Genomic DNA, 27,960 nt, shown 5'->3' on the forward strand with positions numbered 1-27,960 from the left:
GTGATGCCATGACGTGACTCTCACCTTGATGTTGCGACATCGCATGGCCTGTTGGCCAGATGAGGAGCCAAGGATGCCGATAGGTAGTAGGAAGTTCACAGGGTTCTGGACTACTGACGTGGCAATTGGACAATGGTCCTTCGAATCATTTTGCTTATGCCTAGCATGGAGCCATCCCTACTTTATAATTCATTTTTAACATGTCTGTACCTTGTGTTTTGCAAAACGTCCTGATAGCCATATTGGTTTGGGATTTTAAGTGCATTTTATGTGTTTTTTTCGGTTGTGATGGATTTTGGATGAATAAAGTTATTTGACTATTTATTTGGATGCTTCGTGTATTATATTTGTGTATTCTCTTTTGCACTTTATGGTGGGGATCGGGAAATTGTGCTGTTTGCAGCAAACACTGATTTTTCTCAAAAAAGAAAAATGTAACAAAAATTGTCAGTTCTTATCATGTGGAATACAGATTTGTTATGTACTCATGACAGGTGGAGGTGGGGGGAGTATGTTACCATATAAAAAGTTTCTAACCCACCAAGGACATTCACATCTCGGTCAGAAGATACAAGAAGGATGGATCTTTGTGCGCAGTCCTACATTATCATGAATGATGGACACAAAATTCCCGTAATTGGATTTGGCACCTATGCCCCAGAAAAAGTAATAACAAAAATACAATATTATTATTTTTACTATTATGCTACTATTAATATTATTACTATTATTATTTTATTATTATTATTATTATTATTAGTAGTAGTAGTAGTATCATTATTTTTACTACTATAATAATAATTATTACTGTTGTTGCTATTATTATTAATAATATTATCATTAGTTTTACTACTGTTATTATTAATAATAATAACAACATCACCATTGTTACTATTATTACTGACATTGTTATTCATATTAATATTTTTATTATTACTATTGTTAGTATTATGATATATAATATTATTTTACTATTAATGTTATTAACCTTGAATTATTATGATTATTTTTTTTTACTGCTATTATTATTAGTAGTAGTTTTATTATTATTATTATTATTATTGTTATTATTATTTTTGCTACTATTTTACTACTATTGTTACTAATACTATTACTATTATTTTTATTATTATTAGTAGTAGTAGTAGTAGTTCTACTAATATTATTATTATTATTATTTTTAATGTTGTTATGATTATTAAGTTATTAGTATTATTATCAATATTTTACTGCTATAATAATTAATATTACCGTTGTTGTTATTATTAGTAGTATTAATAATAATATTATTTTACTACTGATATTATTAATAATAACAATATTGTGATTATTTTTATTATTATCGCCATTAATGTTGATATTTTATTAGTAGTATTGTTGTTAATATTATTATAGATAATCTTATTTGATTATTAATATTGTATTATTATTAATATTTGTATTATAATTATTACTATTTTTACTACTAAGATTTTTACTACTACTGCTATAATTTATGTTATTACTATTGTTTTAATTATTATTATTTTTATTTTTTTTTACTGCTGTTATTAGTAGTAGTAGTAGTTTTACTATTATTATTATTTTTATTGTTACCACTAATATTATTTTTACTATTACTGTTATTATTATTTTTATTATTATTATTACTACTATTATTATTATTATTATTACCACTAATATTATTTTTACTATTACTGTTATTATTATTTTTATTATTATTATTACTACTACTATTATTATTATTATTACTACTTTTATTATTATTATTATTATCATTATTATTATTACTACTGTTATATTACACTTTTATTCATTGTAAAGGCGTATTATCGTTTCAGACATTTATGAAATATCCATACGATATGCCATAAATATTATTTTTAAAAATGCAAATAATATCGCTCAGCTGAATAAAAGTTCAAAGTTTTTTCTTTTCATTTTTGTCTTAAAAAATAAATTCCAAAAATCACAGAAATATTATTTAAAAAATCTATTACATTTCTCATTACATTTAAGGTTTTTTTTTATATGAAGTGTCAGACAGTAAATCAGCTATATCAGACCTAAATAAAACATATTACATCTTTGGGGTTTTCTTGATTCAGTTCACACATTGCATATTTGGTGTGGATTTTCCCACCTAAAATCTGCAGCATTTTACAGCACCAAGAAAGCATTTGTTAGTGTGGAATACATGTGAAAATTGGCTTTTTTATTATTATTTTTTTTTAATAATCAGCACCAAATACACAACGTGTGAGCTTGGCATAAAGGAGTTATCCGGGGTTTATATATGAAAAAGACAATAATGTCGGATCAGTGAGGGTCCAACACCCGACGCCCCCATCAATTAGTTGCTAGCAGATAGCATCAGTGTATGTTGCAGGCTCAGTACAGCTCCATATAGTGACCATTCTCAGTACTGCACCTCAGACGCATTCACTTCAATACCTGTAGTACCTGAGAATGGCCACTACACGATGTATGGAGCAGTGCTGTTCCAGCACTGTACACTGTTTCCCTCCACCATTGTGGAGATTGAGTGGTGTAACTACTGCACGACAGATCTTTAACGGACTTCTTCTTTTTCCTGTATTGAGTTTCCTAAGATTCTGGCTGAGGAGGCGACCAAGGTGGCTATAGAGGTGGGATATCGGCACATTGACTGCGCCTATGTTTATGGTAATGAGGCAGATGTCGGCTGCGCGATGCGAGAGAAAATTGCAGACGGGACGGTGAGAAGAGAAGATTTATTTTACACTGGAAAGGTAAATGATAAATATGGATTCAATTATTACTCACTCAGATTTGCGCTATAATTTACCATGGTCGACCATGACAATTCCCAATACATCCCTCCACCTTCTCTAAACACTCTTAAAAAGGAACAAGATAAAAGATATAAAAAGTGAGCACAAATGTGCAATATGTTTTTAATCAAAAAAGTGCCAGAACCCTTGAAATATTCCCTCTAAAGAGGTACTGTATATCTACTTGCAACCACCACTAGGGGGAGCTCCCTGTATATAGAGATACATGATAAGATTCTATCTGCAGCCACCACTAGGGGGAGCTCCCGATATACAGAGATACATGATATGATTCTGTTTGCAGCCACCACTAGGGGGAGCTCCCTATATACAGAGATACATGATAAGATTCTGTCTACAGCCACCACTAGGGGGAGCTCCATGTATAGAGAGATACATGATAAGATCCTGTCTGCAGCCACCACTAGGGGGAGCTCCCTGTATACAGAGATACATGATAACATTCTGTCTGCAGTCACCACTAGGGGGAGCTCCCTGTATACAGAGATACATGATAAGATCCTGTCTGCAGTCACCACAAGGGGGAGCTACCTGTATACAGAGATACATGATAAGATTCTGTCTGCAGCCACCACTAGGGGGAGCTCCCTGTATACAGAGATACATGATAAGATCCTGTCTGCAGCCACCACTAGGGGGAGCTCCCTGTATACAGAGATACATGATAAGATTCTGTCTGCAGCCACCACTAGGGGCAGCTCCCTGTATACAGAGATACATGATAAGATCCTGTCTGCAGCCACCACAAGGGGGAGCTCCCTGTATACAGAGATACATGATAAGATCCTGTCTGCAGCCACCACTAGGGGGAGCTCACTATATACAGAGATACATGATAAGATCATGTCTGCAGCCACCACTAGGGGGAGCTCCCTGTATACAGAGATACATGATAAGATTCTGTCTGCAGCCACCACTAGGGGCAGCTCCCTGTATACAGAGATACATGATAAGATCCTGTCTGCAGCCACCACTAGGGGGAGCTCACTATATACAGAGATACATGATAAGATCATGTCTGCAGCCACTACTAGGGAGAGCTCCCTGTATACAGAGATACATGATAAGATCCTGTCTGCAGCCACCACTAGGGGGAGCTTCCTGTATACAGATACATGATAAGATCCTGTCTGCAGCCACCACTAGGGGGAGCTCCCTATATACAGAGATACATGATAAGATTCTGTCTGCAGCCACCACTAGGGGGAGCTTCCTGTATGCAGAGATACATGATAAGATCCTGTCTGCAGTCACCACTAGGGGGAGCTTCCTGTATGCAGAGATACATGATAAGATCCTGTCTGCAGCCACCACTAGGGGGATCTTCCTGTATACAGAGATACATGATACGATCCTGTCTGCAGTCACAACTAGGGGGAGCTCCCTGTATACAGAGATACATGATAAGATTCTGTCTGCAGCCACAACTAGGGGAAGCTCCCTGTATACAGAGATACATGATAAGATTATGTCTGCTGCCACCACTAGGGGGAGCTCCCTGTATACAGAGATACATGATAAGATCCTGTCTGCATTCTCCACTAGGGGGAGCTCCCTGTATAGAGAGATACATGATAAGATCCTGTCTGCAGCCACCACTAGGGGGAGCTCCCTGTATACAGAGATACATGATAAGATCCTGTCTGCAGCCACCACTAGGGGGAGCTCCCTGTATACAGAGATACATGATAAGATCCTGTCTACAGCCACCGCTAGGGGGAGCTCCCTGTATACAGAGATACATGATAAGATTCTGTCTGCAGCCACCACTAGGGGGAGCTCCCTGTATACAGAGATACATGATAAGATCCTGTCTGCAGCCACCACTAGGGGGAGCTCCCTGTATACAGAGATACATGATAAGATCATGTCTGCAGTCACCACTAGGGGGAGCTCCCTGTATACAGATATAAATGATAATATTCTGTCTGCAGTCACCACAAGGGGGAGCTCCCTGTATACAGAGATACATGATAAGATCCTGTCTGCAGCCCCCACTAGGGGGAGCTCCCTGTATACAGAGATACATGATAAGATCCTGTCTGCAGCCACCGCTAGGGGGAGCTCCCTGTATACAGAGATACATGATAAGATTCTGTCTGCAGCCACCAGTAGGGGGAGCTCCCTGTATACAGAGATACATGATAAGATCCTGTCTGCAGCCACCACTAGGGGGAGCTCCCTGTATACAGAGATACATGATAAGATCATGTCTGCAGTCACCACTAGGGGGAGCTCCCTGTATACAGATATAAATGATAATATTCTGTCTGCAGTCACCACAAGGGGGAGCTCCCTGTATACAGAGATACATGATAAGATCCTGTCTGCAGCCACCACTAGGGGGAGCTCCCTGTATACAGAGATTCATGATAAGATCCTGTCTGCAGCCACCGCTAGGGGGAGCTCCCTGTATACAGAGATACATGATAAGATTCTGTCTGCAGCCACCAGTAGGGGGAGCTCCCTGTATACAGAGATACATGATAAGATCCTGTCTGCAGCCACCATTAGGGGGAGCTCCCTGCATACAGATATACATGATAATATTCTGTCTGCAGTAACCACTAGGGGAAGCTCCCTGTATACAGAGATACATGATAAGATCCTGTCTGCAGCCACCACTAGGGGGAGCTCCCTATATACAGAGATACATGATAAGATTCTGTCTGCAGCCACCACTAGGGGGAGCTCCCTGTATACAGAGATACATGATAAGATCCTGTCTGCAGTCACCACTAGGGGGAGCTTCCTGTATGCAGAGATACATGATAAGATCGTGTCTGCAGCCACCACTAGGGGGAGCTCCCTGTATACAGAGATACATGATAAGATCCTGTCTGTAGCCACCACTAGGGGGACCTTCCTGTATACAGAGATACATGATAAGATCCTGTCTGCAGTCACCACTAGGGGGAGCTCTCTGTATACAGAGATACATGATAAGATTCTGTCTGCAGCCACCACTAGGGGGAGCTCCCTGTATACAGAGATACATGATAAGATCCTGTCTGCAGCCACCACTAGGGGGAGCTCCCTGTATACAGAGATACATGATAAGATCCTGTCTGCAGCCACCACTATGGGGAGCTCCCTGTATACAGAGATACATGATAAGATCCTGTCTGCATTCTCCACTAGGGGGAGCTCCCTGTATACAGAGATACATGATAAGACCCTGTCTGCAGCCACCACTAGGGGGAGTTCCCTGTATACAGAGATACATGATAAGATTCTGTCTGCAGCCACCACTAGGGGGAGCTCCCTGTATACAGAGATACATGATAAGATTCTGTCTGCAGCCACCACTAGGGGGAGCTCCCTGTATACAGAGATACATGATAAGATCCTGTCTGCAGCCACCACTAGGGGGAGCTCCCTGTATACAGAGATACATGATAAGATCCTGTCTGCATTCTCCACTAGGGGGAGCTCCCTGTATACAGAGATACATGATAAGATCCTGTCTGCAGCCACCACTAGGGGGAGCTCCCTGTATACAGAGATACATGATAAGATCCTGTCTGCATTCTCCACTAGGGGGAGCTCCCTGTATGCAGAGATACAAGATAAGATCCTCTCTGCAGCCACCACTAGGGGGAGCTTCCTGTATACAGAGATACATGATAAGATTCTGTCTGCAGCCACCACTAGGGGGAGCTACCTGTATACAGAGATACATGATAAGATCCTGTCTGCAGCCAACACTAGGGGAAGCTCCCTGTATACAGAGATACATGATAAGATCCTGTCTGCAGCCACCACTAGGGGGAGCTCCCTGTATTCAGAGATACATGATAAGATCCTGTCTGCAGCCACCACTAGGGGGAGCTCCCTGTATACAGAGATACATGATAAGATCCTGTCTGCAGCCACCACTAGGGGGAGCTCCCTGTATACAGAGATACAAGATAAGATCCTGACTGCAGCCACCACTAGGAGGAGCTCCCTGTATACAGAGATACATGATACGATCCTGTCTGCAGCCACCACTAGGGGGAGCTCCCTGTATACAGAGATACATGATAAGATCCTGTCTGCAGCCACCACTAGGGGGAGCTCCCTGTAGACAGAGATACATGATAAGATCCTGTCTGCAGCCACCACTAGGGGGAGCTCCCTGTATACAGAGATACATGATAAGATCCTGTCTGCAGCCACCACTAGGGGGAGCTCCCTGTAGACAGAGATACATGATAAGATCCTGTCTGCAGCCACCACTAGGGGGAGCTCCCTGTATACAGAGATACATGATAAGATTCTGTCTGCAGCCACCACTAGGGGGAGCTACCTGTATACAGAGATACATGATAAGATCCTGTCTGCAGCCACCACTAGGGGGAGCTCCCTATATACAGAGATACATGATAAGATTCTGTCTGCAGCCACCACTAGGGGGAGCTCCCTGTATACAGAGATACATAATAAGATTCTGTCTGCAGCCACCAGTAGGGGGAGCTCCCTGTATACAGAGATACATGATAAGATTCTGTCTGCAGCCACCACTAGGGGGAGCTACCTGTATACAGAGATACATGATAAGATCCTGTCTGCAGCCACCACTAGGGGAAGCTCCCTGTATACAGAGATACATGATAAGATCCTGTCTGCAGCCACCACTAGGGGGAGCTCCCTGTATTCAGAGATACATGATAAGATCCTGTCTGCAGCCACCACTAGGGGAGCTCCCTGTATACAGAGATACATGATAAGATCCTGTCTGCAGCCACCACTAGGAGGAGCTCCCTGTATACAGAGATACATGATACGATCCTGTCTGCAGCCACCACTAGGGGGAGCTCCCTGTATACAGAGATACATGATAAGATCCTGTCTGCAGCCACCACTAGGGGGAGCTCCCTGTATACAGAGATACATGATAAGATCCTGTCTGCAGTCACCACTAGGGGGAGCTCCCTGTATACAGAGATACATGATAAGATCCTGTCTGCAGCCACCACTAGGGGGAGCTCCCTGTATACAGAGATACATGATAAGATCCTGTCTGCAGCCACCACTAGGGGGAGCTCCCTGTAGACAGAGATACATGATAAGATCCTGTCTGCAGCCACCACTAGGGGGAGCTCCCTGTATACAGAAATACTTGATAAGATCCTGTCTGCAGCCACCACTAGGGGGAGCTCCCTGTAGACAGAGATACATGATAAGATCCTGTCTGCAGCCACCACTAGGGGGAGCTCACTGTATACAGAGATACATGATAAGATTCTGTCTGCAGCCACCACTAGGGGGAGCTACCTGTATACAGAGATACATGATAAGATCCTGTCTGTAGTCACCACTAGGAGGAGCTCCCTGTATACAGAGATACATGATAAGATCCTGTCTGCAGCCACCACTAGGGGGAGCTCCCTGTATACAAAGATACATGATAAGATCCTGTCTGCAGTCACCACTAGGGGGAGCTCCCTGTATACAGAGATACATGATAAGATCCTGTCTGCAGCCACCACTAGGGGGAGCTCCCTGTATACAGAGATACATGATAAGATTCTGTCTGCAGCCACCACTAGGGGGAGCTCCCTGTATACAGAGATACATGATACGATCCTGTCTGCAGCCACCACTAGGTGGAGCTCCCTGTATACAGAGATACATGATAAGATCCTGTCTGCAGCCACCACTAGGGGGAGCTCCCTGTAGACAGAGATACATGATAAGATCCTGTCTGCAGCCACCACTAGGGGGAGCTCCCTGTATACAGAGATACATGATAAGATCCTGTCTGCAGCCACCACTAGGGGGAGCTCCCTGTAGACAGAGATACATGATAAGATCCTGTCTGCAGCCACCACTAGGGGGAGCTCCCTGTATACAGAGATACATGATAAGATTCTGTCTGCAGCCACCACTAGTGGGAGCTACCTGTATACAGAGATACATGATAAGATCCTGTCTGCAGCCACCACTAGGGGGAGCTACCTGTATACAGAGATACATGATAAGATCCTGTCTGTAGTCACCACTAGGAGGAGCTCCCTGTATACAGAGATACATGATAAGATCCTGTCTGCAGCCACCACTAGGTGGAGCTCCCTGTATACAGAGATACATGATAAGATCCTGTCTGCAGTCACCACTAGGGGGAGCTCCCTGTATACAGAGATACATGATAAGATCCTGTCTGCAGCCACCACTAGGGGGAGCTCCCTGTATACAGAGATACATGATAAGATCCTGTCTGCAGCCACCACTAGGGGGAGCTCCCTGTATACAGAGATACATGATAAGATCCTGTCTGCAGTCACCACTAGGGGGAGCTCCCTGTATACAGAGATACATGATAAGATCCTGTCTGCAGCCACCACTAGGGGGAGCTCCCTGTATACAGAGATACATGATAAGATCCTGTCTGCAGCCACCACTAGGGGGAGCTCCCTGTAGACAGAGATACATGATAAGATCCTGTCTGCAGCCACCACTAGGGGGAGCTCCCTGTATACAGAGATACATGATAAGATCCTGTCTGCAGCCACCACTAGGGGGAGCTCCCTGTAGACAGAGATACATGATAAGATCCTGTCTGCAGCCACCACTAGGGGGAGCTCCCTGTATACAGAGATACATGATAAGATTCTGTCTGCAGCCACCACTAGGGGGAGCTACCTGTATACAGAGATACATGATAAGATCCTGTCTGTAGTCACCACTAGGAGGAGCTCCCTGTATACAGAGATACATGATAAGATTCTGTCTGCAGCCACCAGTAGGGGGAGCTCCCTGTATACAGAGATACATGATAAGATCCTGTCTGCAGTCACCACTAGGGGGAGCTCCCTGTATACAGAGATACATGATAAGATCCTGTCTGCAGCCACCACTAGGGGGAGCTCCCTGTATACAGAGATACATGATAAGATCCTGTCTGCAGCCACCACTAGGGGGAGCTCCATGTAGACAGAGATACATGATAAGATCCTGTCTGCAGCCACCACTAGGGGGAGCTCCCTGTATACAGAGATACATGATAAGATCCTGTCTGCAGCCACCACTAGGGGGAGCTCCCTGTAGACAGAGATACATGATAAGATCCTGTCTGCAGCCACCACTAGGGGGAGCTCCCTGTATACAGAGATACATGATAAGATTCTGTCTGCAGCCACCTCTAGGGGGAGCTACCTGTATACAGAGATACATGATAAGATCCTGTCTGTAGTCACCACTAGGAGGAGCTCCCTGTATACAGAGATACATGATAAGATCCTGTCTGCAGCCACCACTTGGGGGAGCTCCCTGTATACAGAGATACATGATAAGATCCTGTCTGCAGTCACCACTAGGGGGAGCTCCCTGTATACAGAGATACATGATAAGATCCTGTCTGCAGCCACCACTAGGGGGAGCTCCCTGTATACAGAGATACATGATAAGATTCTGTCTGCAGCCACCACTAGGGGGAGTTCCCTGTATACAGAGATACATGATAAGATCCTGTCTGCAGCCACCGCTAGGGGGAGCTCCCTGTATACAGAGATACATGATAAGATTCTGTCTGCAGCCACCACTAGGGGGAGCTCCCTGTATACAGAGATACATGATAAGATCCTGTCTGCAGCCACCACTAGGGGGAGCTCCCTGTATACAGAGATACATGATAAGATCCTGTCTGCAGTCACCACTAGGGGGAGCTCCCTGTATACAGATATAAATGATAATATTCTGTCTGCAGTCACCACAAGGGGGAGCTCCCTGTATACAGAGATACATGATAAGATCCTGTCTGCAGCCACCACTAGGGGGAGCTCCCTGTATACAGAGATACATGATAAGATCCTGTCTGCAGCCACCGCTAGGGGGAGCTCCCTGTATACAGAGATACATAATAAGATTCTGTCTGCAGCCACCAGTAGGGGGAGCTCCCTGTATACAGAGATACATGATAAGATTCTGTCTGCAGCCACCACTAGGGGGAGCTCCCTGTATACAGAGATACATGATAAGATCCTGTCTGCAGCCACCACTAGGGGGAGCTCCCTGTATACAGAGATACATGATAAGATCATGTCTGCAGTCACCACTAGGGGGAGCTCCCTGTATACAGATATAAATGATAATATTCTGTCTGCAGTCACCACAAGGGGGAGCTCCCTGTATACAGAGATACATGATAAGATCCTGTCTGCAGCCACCACTAGGGGGAGCTCCCTGTATACAGAGATTCATGATAAGATCCTGTCTGCAGCGACCGCTAGGGGGAGCTCCCTGTATACAGAGATACATGATAAGATTCTGTCTGCAGCCACCAGTAGGGGGAGCTCCCTGTATACAGAGATACATGATAAGATCCTGTCTGCAGCCACCATTAGGGGGAGCTCCCTGCATACAGATATACATGATAATATTCTGTCTGCAGTAACCACTAGGGGAAGCTCCCTGTATACAGAGATACATGATAAGATCCTGTCTGCAGCCACCACTAGGGGGAGCTCCCTGTATACAGATATACATGATAAGATTCTGTCTGCAGCCACCACTAGGGGGAGCTCCCTGTATACAGATATACATGATAAGATCCTGTCTGCAGCCACCACTAGGGGGAGATCCCTGTATACAGAGATACATGATAAGATCCTGTCTGCAGCCACCACTAGGGGGAGCTCCCTGTATACAGAGATACATGATAAGATTCTGTCTGCATTCTCCACTAGGGGGAGCTCCCTGTATACAGAGATACATGATAAGATCCTGTCTGCAGCCACCACTAGGGGGAGCTCCCTGTATACAGAGATACATGATAAGATCCTGTCTGCATTCTCCACTAGGGGGAGCTCCCTGTATGCAGAGATACATGATAAGATCCTCTCTGCAGCCACCACTAGGGGGAGCTCCCTGTATGTAGAGATACATGATAAGATTCTGTCTGCAGCCACCACTAGGGGGAGCTACCTGTATACAGAGATACATGATAAGATCCTGTCTGCAGCCACCACTAGGGGAAGCTCCCTGTATACAGAGATACATGATAAGATCCTGTCTGCAGCCACCACTAGGGGGAGCTCCCTGTATTCAGAGATACATGATAAGATCCTGTCTGCAGCCACCACTAGGGGGAGCTCCCTGTATACAGAGATACATGATAAGATCCTGTCTGCAGCCACCACTAGGAGGAGCTCCCTGTATACAGAGATACATGATACGATCCTGTCTGCAGCCACCACTAGGGGGAGCTCCCTGTATACAGAGATACATGATAAGATCCTGTCTGCAGCCACCACTAGGGGGAGCTCCCTGTATACAGAGATACATGATAAGATCCTGTCTGCAGTCACCACTAGGGGGAGCTCCCTGTATACAGAGATACATGATAAGATCCTGTCTGCAGCCACCACTAGGGGGAGCTCCCTGTATACAGAGATACATGATAAGATCCTGTCTGCAGCCACCACTAGGGGGAGCTCCCTGTAGACAGAGATACATGATAAGATCCTGTCTGCAGCCACCACTAGGGGGAGCTCCCTGTATACAGAGATACTTGATAAGATCCTGTCTGCAGCCACCACTAGGGGGAGCTCCCTGTAGACAGAGATACATGATAAGATCCTGTCTGCAGCCACCACTAGGGGGAGCTCCCTGTATACAGAGATACATGATAAGATTCTGTCTGCAGCCACCACTAGGGGGAGCTACCTGTATACAGAGATACATGATAAGATCCTGTCTGTAGTCACCACTAGGAGGAGCTCCCTGTATACAGAGATACATGATAAGATCCTGTCTGCAGCCACCACTAGGGGGAGCTCCCTGTATACAAAGATACATGATAAGATCCTGTCTGCAGTCACCACTAGGGGGAGCTCCCTGTATACAGAGATACATGATAAGATCCTGTCTGCAGCCACCACTAGGGGGAGCTCCCTGTATACAGAGATACATGATAAGATTCTGTCTGCAGCCACCACTAGGGGGAGCTCCCTGTATACAGAGATACATGATAAGATCCTGTCTGCAGCCACCGCTAGGGGGAGCTCCCTGTATACAGAGATACATGATAAGATTCTGTCTGCAGCCACCACTAGGGGGAGCTCCCTGTATACAGAGATACATGATAAGATCCTGTCTGCAGCCACCACTAGGGGGAGCTCCCTGTATACAGAGATACATGATAAGATCATGTCTGCAGTCACCACTAGGGGGAGCTCCCTGTATACAGATATAAATGATAATATTCTGTCTGCAGTCACCACAAGGGGGAGCTCCCTGTATACAGAGATACATGATAAGATCCTGTCTGCAGCCACCACTAGGGGGAGCTCCCTGTATACAGAGATACATGATAAGATCCTGTCTGCAGCCACCGCTAGGGGGAGCTCCCTGTATACAGAGATACATGATAAGATTCTGTCTGCAGCCACCAGTAGGGGGAGCTCCCTGTATACAGAGATACATGATAAGATTCTGTATGCAGCCACCACTAGGGGGAGCTCCCTGTATACAGAGATACATGATAAGATCCTGTCTGCAGCCACCACTAGGGGGAGCTCCCTGTATACAGAGATACATGATAAGATCATGTCTGCAGTCACCACTAGGGGGAGCTCCCTGTATACAGATATAAATGATAATATTCTGTCTGCAGTCACCACAAGGGGGAGCTCCCTGTATACAGAGATACATGATAAGATCCTGTCTGCAGTCACCACTAGGGGGAGCTCCCTGTATACAGAGATACATGATAAGATCCTGTCTGCAGCCACCGCTAGGGGGAGCTCCCTGTATACAGAGATACATAATAAGATTCTGTCTGCAGCCACCAGTAGGGGGAGCTCCCTGTATACAGAGATACATGATAAGATTCTGTCTGCAGCCACCACTAGGGGGAGCTCCCTGTATACAGAGATACATGATAAGATCCTGTCTGCAGCCACCACTAGGGGGAGCTCCCTGTATACAGAGATACATGATAAGATCATGTCTGCAGTCACCACTAGGGGGAGCTCCCTGTATACAGATATAAATGATAATATTCTGTCTGCAGTCACCACAAGGGGGAGCTCCCTGTATACAGAGATACATGATAAGATCCTGTCTGCAGCCACCACTAGGGGGAGCTCCCTGTATACAGAGATTCATGATAAGATCCTGTCTGCAGCGACCGCTAGGGGGAGCTCCCTGTATACAGAGATACATGATAAGATTCTGTCTGCAGCCACCAGTAGGGGGAGCTCCCTGTATACAGAGATACATGATAAGATCCTGTCTGCAGCCACCATTAGGGGGAGCTCCCTGCATACAGATATACATGATAATATTCTGTCTGCAGTAACCACTAGGGGAAGCTCCCTGTATACAGAGATACATGATAAGATCCTGTCTGCAGCCACCACTAGGGGGAGCTCCCTGTATACAGACATACATGATAAGATTCTGTCTGCAGCCACCACTAGGGGGAGCTCCCTGTATACAGAGATACATGATAAGATCCTGTCTGCAGCCACCACTAGGGGGAGATCCCTGTATACAGAGATACATGATAAGATCCTGTCTGCAGCCACCACTAGGGGGAGCTCCCTGTATACAGAGATACATGATAAGATCCTGTCTGCATTCTCCACTAGGGGGAGCTCCCTGTATACAGAGATACATGATAAGATCCTGTCTGCAGCCACCACTAGGGGGAGCTCCCTGTATACAGAGATACATGATAAGATCCTGTCTGCATTCTCCACTAGGGGGAGCTCCCTGTATGCAGAGATACATGATAAGATCCTCTCTGCAGCCACCACTAGGGGGAGCTCCCTGTATACAGAGATACATGATAAGATTCTGTCTGCAGCCACCACTAGGGGGAGCTCCCTGTATACAGAGATACATGATAAGATCCTGTCTGCAGCCACCACTAGGGGGAGCTCCCTGTATACAGAGATACATGATAAGATCATGTCTGCAGTCACCACTAGGGGGAGCTCCCTGTATACAGATATAAATGATAATATTCTGTCTGCAGTCACCACAAGGGGGAGCTCCCTGTATACAGAGATACATGATAAGATCCTGTCTGCAGCCACCACTAGGGGGAGCTCCCTGTATACAGAGATTCATGATAAGATCCTGTCTGCAGCCACCGCTAGGGGGAGCTCCCTGTATACAGAGATACATGATAAGATTCTGTCTGCAGCCACCAGTAGGGGGAGCTCCCTGTATACAGAGATACATGATAAGATCCTGTCTGCAGCCACCATTAGGGGGAGCTCCCTGCATACAGATATACATGATAATATTCTGTCTGCAGTAACCACTAGGGGAAGCTCCCTGTATACAGAGATACATGATAAGATCCTGTCTGCAGCCACCACTAGGGGGAGCTCCCTGTATACAGACATACATGGTAAGATTCTGTCTGCAGCCACCACTAGGGGGAGCTCCCTGTATACAGAGATACATGATAAGATCCTGTCTGCAGCCACCACTAGGGGGAGATCCCTGTATACAGAGATACATGATAAGATCCTGTCTGCAGCCACCACTAGGGGGAGCTCCCTATATACAGAGATACATGATAAGATTCTGTCTGCAGCCACCACTAGGGGGAGCTCCCTGTATACAGAGATACATGATAAGATCCTGTCTGCAGTCACCACTAGGGGGAGCTTCCTGTATGCAGAGATACATGATAAGATCGTGTCTGCAGCCACCACTAGGGGGAGCTCCCTGTATACAGAGATACATGATAAGATCCTGTCTGCAGCCACCACTAGGGGGACCTTCCTGTATACAGAGATACATGATACGATCCTGTCTGCAGTCACCACTAGGGGGAGCTCCCTGTATACAGAGATACATGATAAGATTCTGTCTGCAGCCACCACTAGGGGAAGCTCCCTGTATACAGAGATACATGATAAGATTCTGTCTGCTGCCACCACTAGGGGGAGCTCCCTGTATACAGAGATACATGATAAGATCCTGTCTGCAGCCACCACTAGGGGGAGCTCCCTGTATACAGAGATACATGATAAGATCCTGTCTGCAGCCACCACTATGGGGAGCTCCCTGTATACAGAGATACATGATAAGATCCTGTCTGCATTCTCCACTAGGGGGAGCTCCCTGTATACAGAGATACATGATAAGACCCTGTCTGCAGCCACCACTAGGGGGAGTTCCCTGTATACAGAGATACATGATAAGATTCTGTCTGCAGCCACCACTAGGGGGAGCTCCCTGTATACAGAGATACATGATAAGATTCTGTCTGCAGCCACCACTAGTGGGAGCTCCCTGTATACAGAGATACATGATAAGATCCTGTCTGCAGCCACCACTAGGGGGAGCTCCCTGTATACAGAGATACATGATAAGATCCTGTCTGCATTCTCCACTAGGGGGAGCTCCCTGTATACAGAGATACATGATAAGATCCTGTCTGCAGCCACCACTAGGGGGAGCTCCCTGTATACAGAGATACATGATAAGATCCTGTCTGCATTCTCCACTAGGGGGAGCTCCCTGTATGCAGAGATACATGATAAGATCCTCTCTGCAGCCACCACTAGGGGGAGCTCCCTGTATACAGAGATACATGATAATATTCAGTCTGCAGCCACCACTAGGGGGAGCTACCTGTATACAGAGATACATGATAAGATCCTGTCTGCAGCCACCACTAGGGGAAGCTCCCTGTATACAGAGATACATGATAAGATCCTGTCTGCAGCCACCACTAGGGGGAGCTCCCTGTATTCAGAGATACATGATAAGATCCTGTCTGCAGCCACCACTAGGGGGAGCTCCCTGTATACAGAGATACATGATAAGATCCTGTCTGCAGCCACCACTAGGGGGAGCTCCCTGTATACAGAGATACAAGATAAGATCCTGTCTGCAGCCACCACTAGGAGGAGCTCCCTGTATACAGAGATACATGATACGATCCTGTCTGCAGCCACCACTAGGGGGAGCTCCCTGTATACAGAGATACATGATAAGATCCTGTCTGCAGCCACCACTAGGGGGAGCTCCCTGTAGACAGAGATACATGATAAGATCCTGTCTGCAGCCACCACTAGGGGGAGCTCCCTGTATACAGAGATACATGATAAGATCCTGTCTGCAGCCACCACTAGGGGGAGCTCCCTGTATACAGAGATACATGATAAGATCCTGTCTACAGCCACCACTAGGGGGAGCTCCCTGTATACAGAGATACATGATAAGATTCTGTCTGCAGCCACCACTAGGGGGAGCTACCTGTATACAGAGATACATGATAAGATCCTGTCTGCAGCCACCACTAGGGGGAGCTACCTGTATACAGAGATACATGATAAGATCCTGTCTGTAGTCACCACTAGGAGGAGCTCCCTGTATACAGAGATACATGATAAGATCCTGTCTGCAGCCACCACTAGGTGGAGCTCCCTGTATACAGAGATACATGATAAGATCCTGTCTGCAGTCACCACTAGGGGGAGCTCCCTGTATACAGAGATACATGATAAGATTCTGTCTGCAACCACCACTAGGGGGAGCTCCCTGTATACTGAGATACATGATAAGATTCTGACTGCAGCCACCACTAGGGGGAGCTCCCTGTATACAGAGATACATGATAAGATCCTGTCTGCAGCCACCACTAGGGGGAGCTCCCTGTATACAGAGATACATGATAAGATCATGTCTGCAGTCACCACTAGGGGGAGCTCCCTGTATACAGATATAAATGATAATATTCTGTCTGCAGTCACCACAAGGGGGAGCTCCCTGTATACAGAGATACATGATAAGATCCTGTATGCAGCCACCACTAGGGGGAGTTCCCTGTATACAGAGATACATGATAAGATCCTGTCTGCAGCCACCGCTAGGGGGAGCTCCCTGTATACAGAGATACATGATAAGATCCTGTCTGCAGCCACCGCTAGGGGGAGCTCCCTGTATACAGAGATACATGATAAGATTCTGTCTGCAGCCACCAGTAGGGGGAGCTCCCTGTATACAGAGATACATGATAAGATCCTGTCTGCAGCCACCATTAGGGGGAGCTCCCTGCATACAGATATACATGATAATATTCTGTCTGCAGTAACCACTAGGGGAAGCTCCCTGTATACAGAGATACATGATAAGATCCTGTCTGCAGCCACCACTAGGGGGAGCTCCCTGTATACAGACATACATGGTAAGATTCTGTCTGCAGCCACCACTAGGGGGAGCTCCCTGTATACAGAGATACATGATAAGATCCTGTCTGCAGCCACCACTAGGGGGAGATCCCTGTATACAGAGATACATGATAAGATCCTGTCTGCAGCCACCACTAGGGGGAGCTCCCTATATACAGAGATACATGATAAGATTCTGTCTGCAGCCACCACTAGGGGGAGCTCCCTGTATACAGAGATACATGATAAGATCCTGTCTGCAGTCACCACTAGGGGGAGCTTCCTGTATGCAGAGATACATGATAAGATCGTGTCTGCAGCCACCACTAGGGGGAGCTCCCTGTATACAGAGATACATGATAAGATCCTGTCTGCAGCCACCACTAGGGGGACCTTCCTGTATACAGAGATACATGATACGATCCTGTCTGCAGTCACCACTAGGGGGAGCTCTCTGTATACAGAGATACATGATAAGATTCTGTCTGCAGCCACCACTAGGGGAAGCTCCCTGTATACAGAGATACATGATAAGATTCTGTCTGCTGCCACCACTAGGGGGAGCTCCCTGTATACAGAGATACATGATAAGATCCTGTCTGCAGCCACCACTAGGGGGAGCTCCCTGTATACAGAGATACATGATAAGATCCTGTCTGCAGCCACCACTATGGGGAGCTCCCTGTATACAGAGATACATGATAAGATCCTGTCTGCATTCTCCACTAGGGGGAGCTCCCTGTATACAGAGATACATGATAAGACCCTGTCTGCAGCCACCACTAGGGGGAGTTCCCTGTATACAGAGATACATGATAAGATTCTGTCTGCAGCCGCCACTAGGGGGAGCTCCCTGTATACAGAGATACATGATAAGATTCTGTCTGCAGCCACCACTAGTGGGAGCTCCCTGTATACAGAGATACATGATAAGATCCTGTCTGCAGCCACCACTAGGGGGAGCTCCCTGTATACAGATATACATGATAAGATCCTGTCTGCATTCTCCACTAGGGGGAGCTCCCTGTATACAGAGATACATGATAAGATCCTGTCTGCAGCCACCACTAGGGGGAGCTCCCTGTATACAGAGATACATGATAAGATCCTGTCTGCATTCTCCACTAGGGGGAGCTCCCTGTATGCAGAGATACATGATAAGATTCTCTCTGCAGCCACCACTAGGGGGAGCTCCCTGTATACAGAGATACATGATAAGATCCTGTCTGCAGCCACCACTAGGGGGAGCTCCCTGTATACAGAGATACATGATAAGATCCTGTCTGCAGCCACCACTAGGGGGAGCTCCCTGTATACAGAGATACATGATAATATTCAGTCTGCAGCCACCACTAGGGGGAGCTACCTGTATACAGAGATACATGATAAGATCCTGTCTGCAGCCACCACTAGGGGAAGCTCCCTGTATACAGAGATACATGATAAGATCCTGTCTGCAGCCACCACTAGGGGGAGCTCCCTGTATACAGAGATACATGATAAGATTCTGTCTGCAGCCACCACTAGGGGGAGCTCCCTGTATACAGATGTGTACAGAATGAGAGATTGATTATCGGCCTTTGTAAAAAGGCCTTAAGATGCAGCTAAATAAAATGTTTAAAAGTTTGCAAGGATTTTGGATTTAGTAAGTAATGGCCTTTAAGACATTGGCTAAAGATTTTTCTTCATTTTTTCCAGCTCTGGAGCACGTTCCAAACCCCTGATCTTGTCCGTCCGGCCCTGGAAAGTTCTCTGCAGAATCTACAGCTGGAGTACATGGACATGTTCCTTATTCACAACCCTCTGGAAATGAAGGTGTTAATGGAAAAAAGGTTATATCCCTCACAATATAGAAGGCGTAAAGTAAGAGAGCTGCCCCTATATGTGTCACCATGTGACCTTATGTGGTCAAAAGTGTTGGTCCCCCTCGTTTAATGAAAGAAAAACCCACAATCATCACAGAAATAACTTGAATCTGACAAAAGTAATAATAAATTAATAATCTATGAAAATGAACAAATGACGTCAGACATTGCTTTTCTGCTTCCACAGAATTAAAAAAAAAATTAACCTCAATGTTATGGGGCAGGCTCTGGTTGGTACTGATATGGGGACACTTTCTACTGTTCATATGGCCATGCTTAAACTGGTACTGTTATTGTTCACTTTCTGGCTGTCACTGTATATAGGGCATGCTCCAGCTGGCACTGTTTTGGGACACTTTCTGTCAAGTACTGTGTATGGGGAACGCTCTGGTTGACACTGTTATGGGACACTTTCTGGCTGTCACTGTATATACGGCATGCTCCGGCTGGCACTGTTTAAGGACACTTTTTGTATAGTACTGTGTATGGGGAACGCTCTGGTTGACACTGTTATGGGACACTTTCTGTCTGTCACTGTATATGGGGCATGCTCCAGCTTGCACTGTTTTGGGACACTTTCTGTCAAGTACTGTGTATGGGGAACGCTCTGGTGGACACTGTTATGGGACACTTTCTGGCTGTCACTGTATATAGGGCATGCTCCGGCTGGCACTGTTTAAGGACACTTTTTGTATAGTACTGTGTATGAGGAACGCTCTGGTTGACACTGTTATGGGTCACTTTCTGTCTGTCACTGTATATAGGGCATGCTCCAACTTGCACTGTTTTGGGACACTTTTTGTATAGTACTGTGTATGGGGAACGCTCTGGTTGACACTGTTATGGGTCACTTTCTGTCTGTCACTGTATATAGGGCATGCTCCAGCTGGCACTGTTTTGGGACACTTTTTGTATAGTACTGTGTATGGGGAAAGCTCTGGTTGACACTGTTATGGGTCACTTTCTGTCTGTCACTGTGTATAGGGCATGCTCCAGCTTGCACTGTTTTGGGACACTTTCTGTCAAGTACTGTGTATGGGGAACGCTCTGGTTGACACTGTTATGGGACACTTTCTGTCTGTCACTGTATATAGGGCATGCTCCGGCTGGCACTGTTTTTGGACACCATGTGGCCATGCTTCAACTGGCATTGTTATTGTTCACTTTCTGGCTGTCACCGTGTATAGGGCATGCTCCGGCTGGCACTGTTTTGGGACACTTTCTGTCAGGTACTGTGTATGGGGAACGCTGTGGCTTACACTGTTATGAAGGCAATTTCAGGCAGGCAATGATTATGAGGCATTCCTCAGCTGGCACCGTTATTCAGTCACTTTCTGCCAGGCACTGTGTATGGGGCACTCTCCTGCTGACACTTTTAAAGGATAGTTTTTGATAGTCACTGTGGATGGGACATGATCCAGCACTATTATAGAGACACTTTCTGGATGGCACTGTGTATGGAGTAAACTCTGGAAGTCCCTGATATGCAGATACTTTCTGACAGGCACTGTTTTTGGGGAATGCTTCGTCTGGCACTGTTATGGACACTTTTTGCTAGGGACTGGTCATGTGGCCATACTCAGGCTGGTACTGTTATTGTTCACTTTCTGGCTGATACTGTGTATGGGATATGACCCCAGCTGGCACTATTATGTGACACTTTCTGTCAGGCACTGTTTATGGGGGCATTTTCAGGGTAGAACTATCATGGAAGTAGTAATTGACTGGCATTGTTAATAATTAGCTAACCCAGACCATTACGCTGAATATGAGAACAGGTTTATACTGGTCATGGGGGCAGATCAGCCATTGTTATGACCATGTGACTAATATTTTATGGTGGGGGTTACCTGCTATATTTCATATCTAGTAGAAAGCTATTCCTGGATGCAGCGTTGCTTTCTTTTTTTTATTTTGTAGCCAGGGGACGATCCATTTCCAGTGGACCAAAATGGCCAACTCATTTTTCACAATACAGACATCCGAGACACATGGGAGGTGAGTATCAGGTATATTATTTGCCTTTTCTTCATCTCATTCTTTTTATTAGATTCTTGGGCTTCGATGATGTAGATGTCCTGATAGTAATATGGCGTCTCCTGATCAGGCCCTACGTCTAGTAACTGATAAAGAGGAGTGGAGGACACCCGTGTCCATTACTTACATGGTCCTCCTGCTGTGTAATACTCTGTTTCTCCTGCGGGAGTGCTGCAGACTAATTGAGCAGTTGCTGCCACTTTTCCCTGGAGGTTACAGCTAATCACTTGTGATGGGCTAATCAACAAGGGAGGAAAAATAGATTGTCCATCCCCTTTAAATAACCATAAATACATTAAAATGTTTGCTATCCACTTTTCAGGCCATGGAGAGGTGTAAGGACGCTGGACTGGTGAAGTCGATTGGGGTCTCCAATTTTAATCGTAGACAAATTGAGCTTATTCTTAATAAGCCGGGACTGAAGTATAAACCAGTGTGCAACCAGGTAAAATGAACAATATGGTCACCTTCATAAGCTTAATGTGAATTTTCAGAAGAATCATCCCTTTATTATACATTAATAATGTGAAAACCGTTTCTTAATATCTTAATTCTGAACTGAGATATGATCTCTTGAAGTTACAGGCCTGAAGCCTGAGGCTGCACTACTGAGATACTCTGATTTCATTCAGATACAGTGTTGTCATCGAGGCCATATGTGTTTCGCACAAGGTCTCCACCATGACAACACTACACGTAACAGAAGTCAGAAGAGTCATTGTCAGTAGTGCAGTCTCATAGATGACACAATTATTCTTTTTCACTGGAAAATGTCTGCCCCCTACAGGTGGAATGTCATATTTATCTAAATCAAAGAAAGCTCTTGGACTTCTGCATCTCTCAAGGTATTGTTCTTGTTGGATACAGCGTTTTGGGGTCCAGCCGGGATGAAAAATGGTAAATAATGACCCATTTATCTATATTTTTCTATAAACAAATATGAAAATGCATCTACCTTAAAGAGGTCTTTTCATAAGTTCAAAAGAGGCCAGTTTGGGCGTTTATTTTATTCCAGATGTTCCCCTGAGTATTCTGTTTTTCGTTTTTTTGAAATCTGCCCTACGGTTCCAGAGATATGAGCTTTTTATTTTGTGCTAAGACACGCCCCAGAGGATCTGTGGGCCACGCCTCCTTGTAAAGAATATGCAAATTAACACTAAATAAAAATGCCCGTATCTCTGGAACCGTATGGCGGATTTTAAAAAAATAAAGTCGAGAATACTCGGGGGAACAACGGGAATAAAATTATAGAAAAAAAAATATCCACTTTACCTGGTGACAGGTCCCCTTTAAAGGGTGTCTAGATTTTGATACTAATTAATTTTATTGCGCCTTAAAGAATAAAAAGTTGAAGCATTTTTCCCAAAATAGCTTTGTGTTTCCATGGTTAGAGATGTCATTTGTCACTCCTTCTTGAGAACCTATGAACAATAGTAAAAGATCACAGAATAAAACGTCACAGGTTTTTTTTATTTTTAACCATAGAGACATTCAGGTCCACATAGGAGCTGCATACACAAAACGAGTGGAGATTTTACATCAAGACTATTTTTCAAAATTGGTTTATTTTTTTATTTATCATACATTAAAATGATAAATGGTTGGGAACATAAACAGATAAGAAAAATCAAGAAGTTTATAACCGAAGATGGACTTTCCCTTTAATACTCTGCTATTTCTCCATTAGAGGGCAGTAGAAATCTTAAAACAATAGATCAAGAATAATGAGTAAATATATTGGGACTATATGGGACTGACCTTATTTTTTCTTAGGATTGACCAAAATTCACCATTCGTCCTCGAGGATCCCGTTTTGGTCACAATTGCCAAAAAACACAATAAGACCCCGGCTCAGGTGGCCATAAGATATTTTCTGCAGCTTGGAGTCGTAGTCTTGGCAAAGAGCTTCAACCCCAAGAGAATTAAAGAAAACTTTCAGGTTTGGATGGGAATGCAAAAAAAAAAAAAACATTTGGTGTCCTCAATTTTGTCTGATATGGTAGTATTTGTTCTGCCTTCTGCCACCACTAGGGGGAGCATTTTAAGTAGGTATTTCTAAAGCTAGTTTTGAGTTCTTGTATGCACTGTGCTCCCTCTAGTGGTGGCAGATGGCTTCTTTTGGTTCTATGTATTAGATTGGAAAGCTTGAATAGACAGCAGAGCTAAAACACCTATCCAGTACTTTTTATGTTATACTTGTTACATGTATAGTATGACGGTATTATTTATATGCATTGTACGGGATATTATTTAATCACTATACATATTTACTTTGTTATTTTTCAGGTCTTTGATTTTCTCTTACCACCTGAAGACATGGCAGAGCTTGGAGCTCTCAACAGAAATTATCGCTATGTAGAAGCCAAATTGTGAGAGAAATTAAGATTCTCTGGTTTGTTCTAGAATAGTAACCATCACAGCTGCTATTGGGTTGTCACTAAGACTTCTCTAGTTAGTCTGGCAAAGATTGGGGGACATTGACCCTGCTATGGCTGCTTCCCTATCAGTCACTTGAGGGGAGTTCTATTTATACAGTCACCACTAGAGGGAGCTCACTAGATACAGATTTATACAGACAAAACAAGGGGAAGCTCACTACATACAGATTTATACATCCACTATTAGAGGGAGCTCACTACATATCTACTATATAATTGTCTTATCCCGTCTGTCTGTCTGTCTTTCTGTCTGTCTATCTGTCTGTCTATCTGTCTGTCTTTCTGTCTGTCTGTCTGTCTGTCTGTCTGTCCAGGAAATCTCGCGTCGCTCATTGGTCCGGCAGCGGCCAATCAGCGCCGCGGGATTTCTGAAAAAAAGATGGCGGGCGTTAGCGGCTCATCTGCGGGACGGAGCTCAGCGGCGATGAAGCCGGGAGATGACCGGTGCGAGGCGCTCATCTCCCGGCCGGTACCAGCAGAAGGACCTCGACCGCCGGACCCATCTGCGGGACGGAGATGCAGCCGGGAGATGAGCGGTGCGAGGCGCTCATCTCCCGGCCGGTAGCAGCGGAAGGACCGCCGGCGTCGCTGACCTCCATGCGGAAGGGAGACCGGGACCAATCAGCGAGCTTGGCGCCAAATTTAAACAACGCTCTGCTGATTGGTCGTGGACGCCAGACGCGTCCAATCAGCGAGATTGGCGCCAAATTTAACCAACACTCTGCTGATTGGTCGAGGCTGCCGGCCGCGACCAATCAGCGATTTTGGCGCCAAATTTAAACACCGCTCTGCTGATTGATCGCGGTCGCTGGCCGAGATCAATCAGCAGTATTGGCGCAAAATTTAAACACCGCTCTGCTGATTGGTTGCAGTTGTCGGCCGTGACCAATCAGCAGTATTGGCGCCAAATTTAAACCTCACTCTGCTGATTGGTCGCAACCACCGGCCGCGACCAATCTACGTTTTTTGTGCCAAATTTAAACAACGCTCTGCTGATTGGTCGCGGTCGCCGGCCGCGACCAATCAGCAGTATTGGGGCCAAATTTAAACCCCGCTCTGTTGATTGGTCGCGTCCGCCGGGTGAGAACAATCAACAATTTTGGCCCCAAATGTAAACCCCGCTCTGCTGATTGGTCGCGGTCGCCGGCCGCAACCAATCAGCAGTATTGGCGCAAAATTTAAACCCCGCTCTGCTGATTGGTCGCGGTGGCCGGCCACTACCAATCAGCAGCATTGGCGCCAAATTTAAACCCCGCTCTGCTGATTAGTCGCGGTCGCCGGCCGCGACCAATCAGCAATATTGGCGCCAAATTTAAACACCGCTCTGCTGATTAGTCGCAAGCACCGGCCGCGACCAAGCAGCGAAATTGGCGCCAAATTTAAACACCGCTCTGCTGATTGGTCGTGGCCGTGACCAATCACCATTATTGGCGCCAAATTTAAATACCGCTCTGCTGATTGGTCATGTTCGCCGGCCGTGACCAATCTGCGATATAGGCGCCAAATTTTAACACCACTTTGCTGATTGGTCGCAGTTGCCGGCCTCGACCAATCAGCGATTTTGGCGCAAAATTTAAACACAGCTCTGCTGATTGCGCCCGGTCGGCCGCATACCTATTCTAGAATACCCGATACATTAGAATCGGGCCACCATCTAGTAGATTATATAGTCACCACTAGAGGGAGCTCACTACATACAGATTTATACAGTCACCACTAGAGGGAGCTCACTATATATACAGATTTATACAGTCACCACTAGGGGGAGCTCACAACATACAGATTTATACAGTCACCACTAGAGGGAACTCACTAGATACAGATTTATACAGCCACCACTAGGGGGAGCTCACTGCATACAGATTTATACAGCCACCACTAGAGGGAGATCACTACATACAGATTTATACAGCCACCACTAGAGGGAGCTCACTACATACAGATTTATACAGCCACCACTAGGGGGAGCTCACAACATACAGATTTATGCAGCCACTACTAGAGGGAGCTCACTACATACAGATTTATAAAGCCACCAGTAGAGGGAGCTCACTATGTACAGATTTATACAGACACCACTAGGGGGAGCTCACTGAATGCAGATTTATACAGTCACTATTAGAAGATGCTCATTACATGCAGATTTATACATCCACCACTAGGGAAAGCTTACTACAAAGAGATTTATATAACCTCCATTAAAAGGAGCTCACGAAATGTAGATTTATACAGCCACCACTAGAGGAAGCTCACTACATATAGATTTATACAGCCACCACTAGAGGGAGCTCACTGCATACAGATTTATACAGCCACCACTAGAGGGAGCTCACTACATACAGATTTATACAGCCACCACTAGAGGGAGCTCACTGCATACAGATTTATACAGCCACCACGAGAGGGAGCTCACTGCATACAGATTTATACAGCCACCACTAGAGGGAGCTCACTGCATACAGATTTATACAGACACCACTAAAGGGAGCTCACTCCATACAGATTTATACAGACACCACTAGAGGGAGCTCACTGCATACAGATTTATACAGACACCACTAGAGGGAGCTCACTGCATACAGATTTAGACAGACGCCACTAGGGGGAGCTCACTCCATACAGATTTATACGGTCACCACCAGAGGTCATTCACTACATACAGATTTATGTACAGCCTCCACTGCTACAGGCAGAATTAAAACAAGTTGGGGGTTTCGAGCTCGGTATCAGTTCTGACCAGTAAAGTCCAATATATTCCAGTATAGTGTTGCTGCAGCTTGTGGAGGTGTTTGTGGATCTTCACCATGTCACAAGTCAACATGTCCTGATATATTTTTTTGTTTGAACTATGTTTTCTTTCAGATGGAAGGATCACCCCAAGTTTCCTTTTGCCGATGAATACTGATTACAGATTATTACGGAATCCGCTGTAGATCAGATATTGTTTATTCTAAAAAAAATCTGTCTTGATTAATTTTCATTTCATATTTATAGCAGTTGGGCCTCCATTTATGTGATACAGAGCTAAATATCCCATAGTGATATAGATAATTCATAAAATTGAGGCTATCCACAGCCACCACTAGAGGGAGCTCACCACATACTGTATTGTATTTTGAATGCAATTTTATAATTTAGGTAGAAGGTAATACTGTAGTCATACTGTACATAAGATAAATCCTAAAATTTTATACTTTTTGCTAAAAAGTATTGATTTTTTTCTCAAGTCAACACATTGAAATTCGAAAAAACCCTAAATTAATACAGAAAAAGACATTCAAAATCTGAACGCTCCATTGAGAAAATAACATGGAATTAAACATGAAAAGTTATTATTTCTGCCACAAGGGGGAGATCACTGCATTCTGAGTTCTTATTCTTGTTCACGCCTAGAGCTCCCTCTAGTGGTGGATGCAGGCAGCCTGGATTTTAGCATGTATCTCTATGCCATTGTGAAGGAAATCTGTGGATTTGGGCCTCTGCGTTAGTCAACTAAATCAGATTGCCACTATTAACCCTTTCACTAACCTAAGTCATGTAATAATTAACTATGCAATAGTATAATGATAAAATATTAAGTATTCCTATAAGAACAGTAGGAGCCACTGGAGGACTATCAGTGTGTGATGAAATGCAGGTATAAAGCTGCCAAAGTGAGTACATT

The 27,960-nt window shown here is 45.1% G+C and overlaps 1 protein-coding gene across 1 annotated transcript; it reads left to right on the top strand.

Annotated features, from left to right (window-relative positions):
* The first annotated feature begins 579 nt into the window (after nucleotides 1-579).
* LOC141164736 (prostaglandin-E(2) 9-reductase-like) lies at nucleotides 580-27,960 on the top strand. The gene is made up of 9 exons (XM_073650248.1): nucleotides 580-666; nucleotides 2,604-2,771; nucleotides 19,655-19,771; nucleotides 21,742-21,819; nucleotides 22,181-22,303; nucleotides 22,646-22,755; nucleotides 23,632-23,797; nucleotides 24,145-24,227; nucleotides 27,159-27,960. The coding sequence occupies exons 1-9, from the start codon at nucleotides 580-582 to the stop codon at nucleotides 27,199-27,201; spliced, it is 975 nt and encodes a 324-aa protein (XP_073506349.1). The 3' UTR covers nucleotides 27,202-27,960.

This window comes from Phyllobates terribilis, unplaced genomic scaffold, assembly GCF_046119375.1.
Source record: "Phyllobates terribilis strain yellow unplaced genomic scaffold, ASM4611937v1 Scaffold_10__3_contigs__length_209671492, whole genome shotgun sequence".
In the NCBI taxonomy this organism is placed as follows: Eukaryota; Metazoa; Chordata; class Amphibia; order Anura; family Dendrobatidae; genus Phyllobates; species Phyllobates terribilis.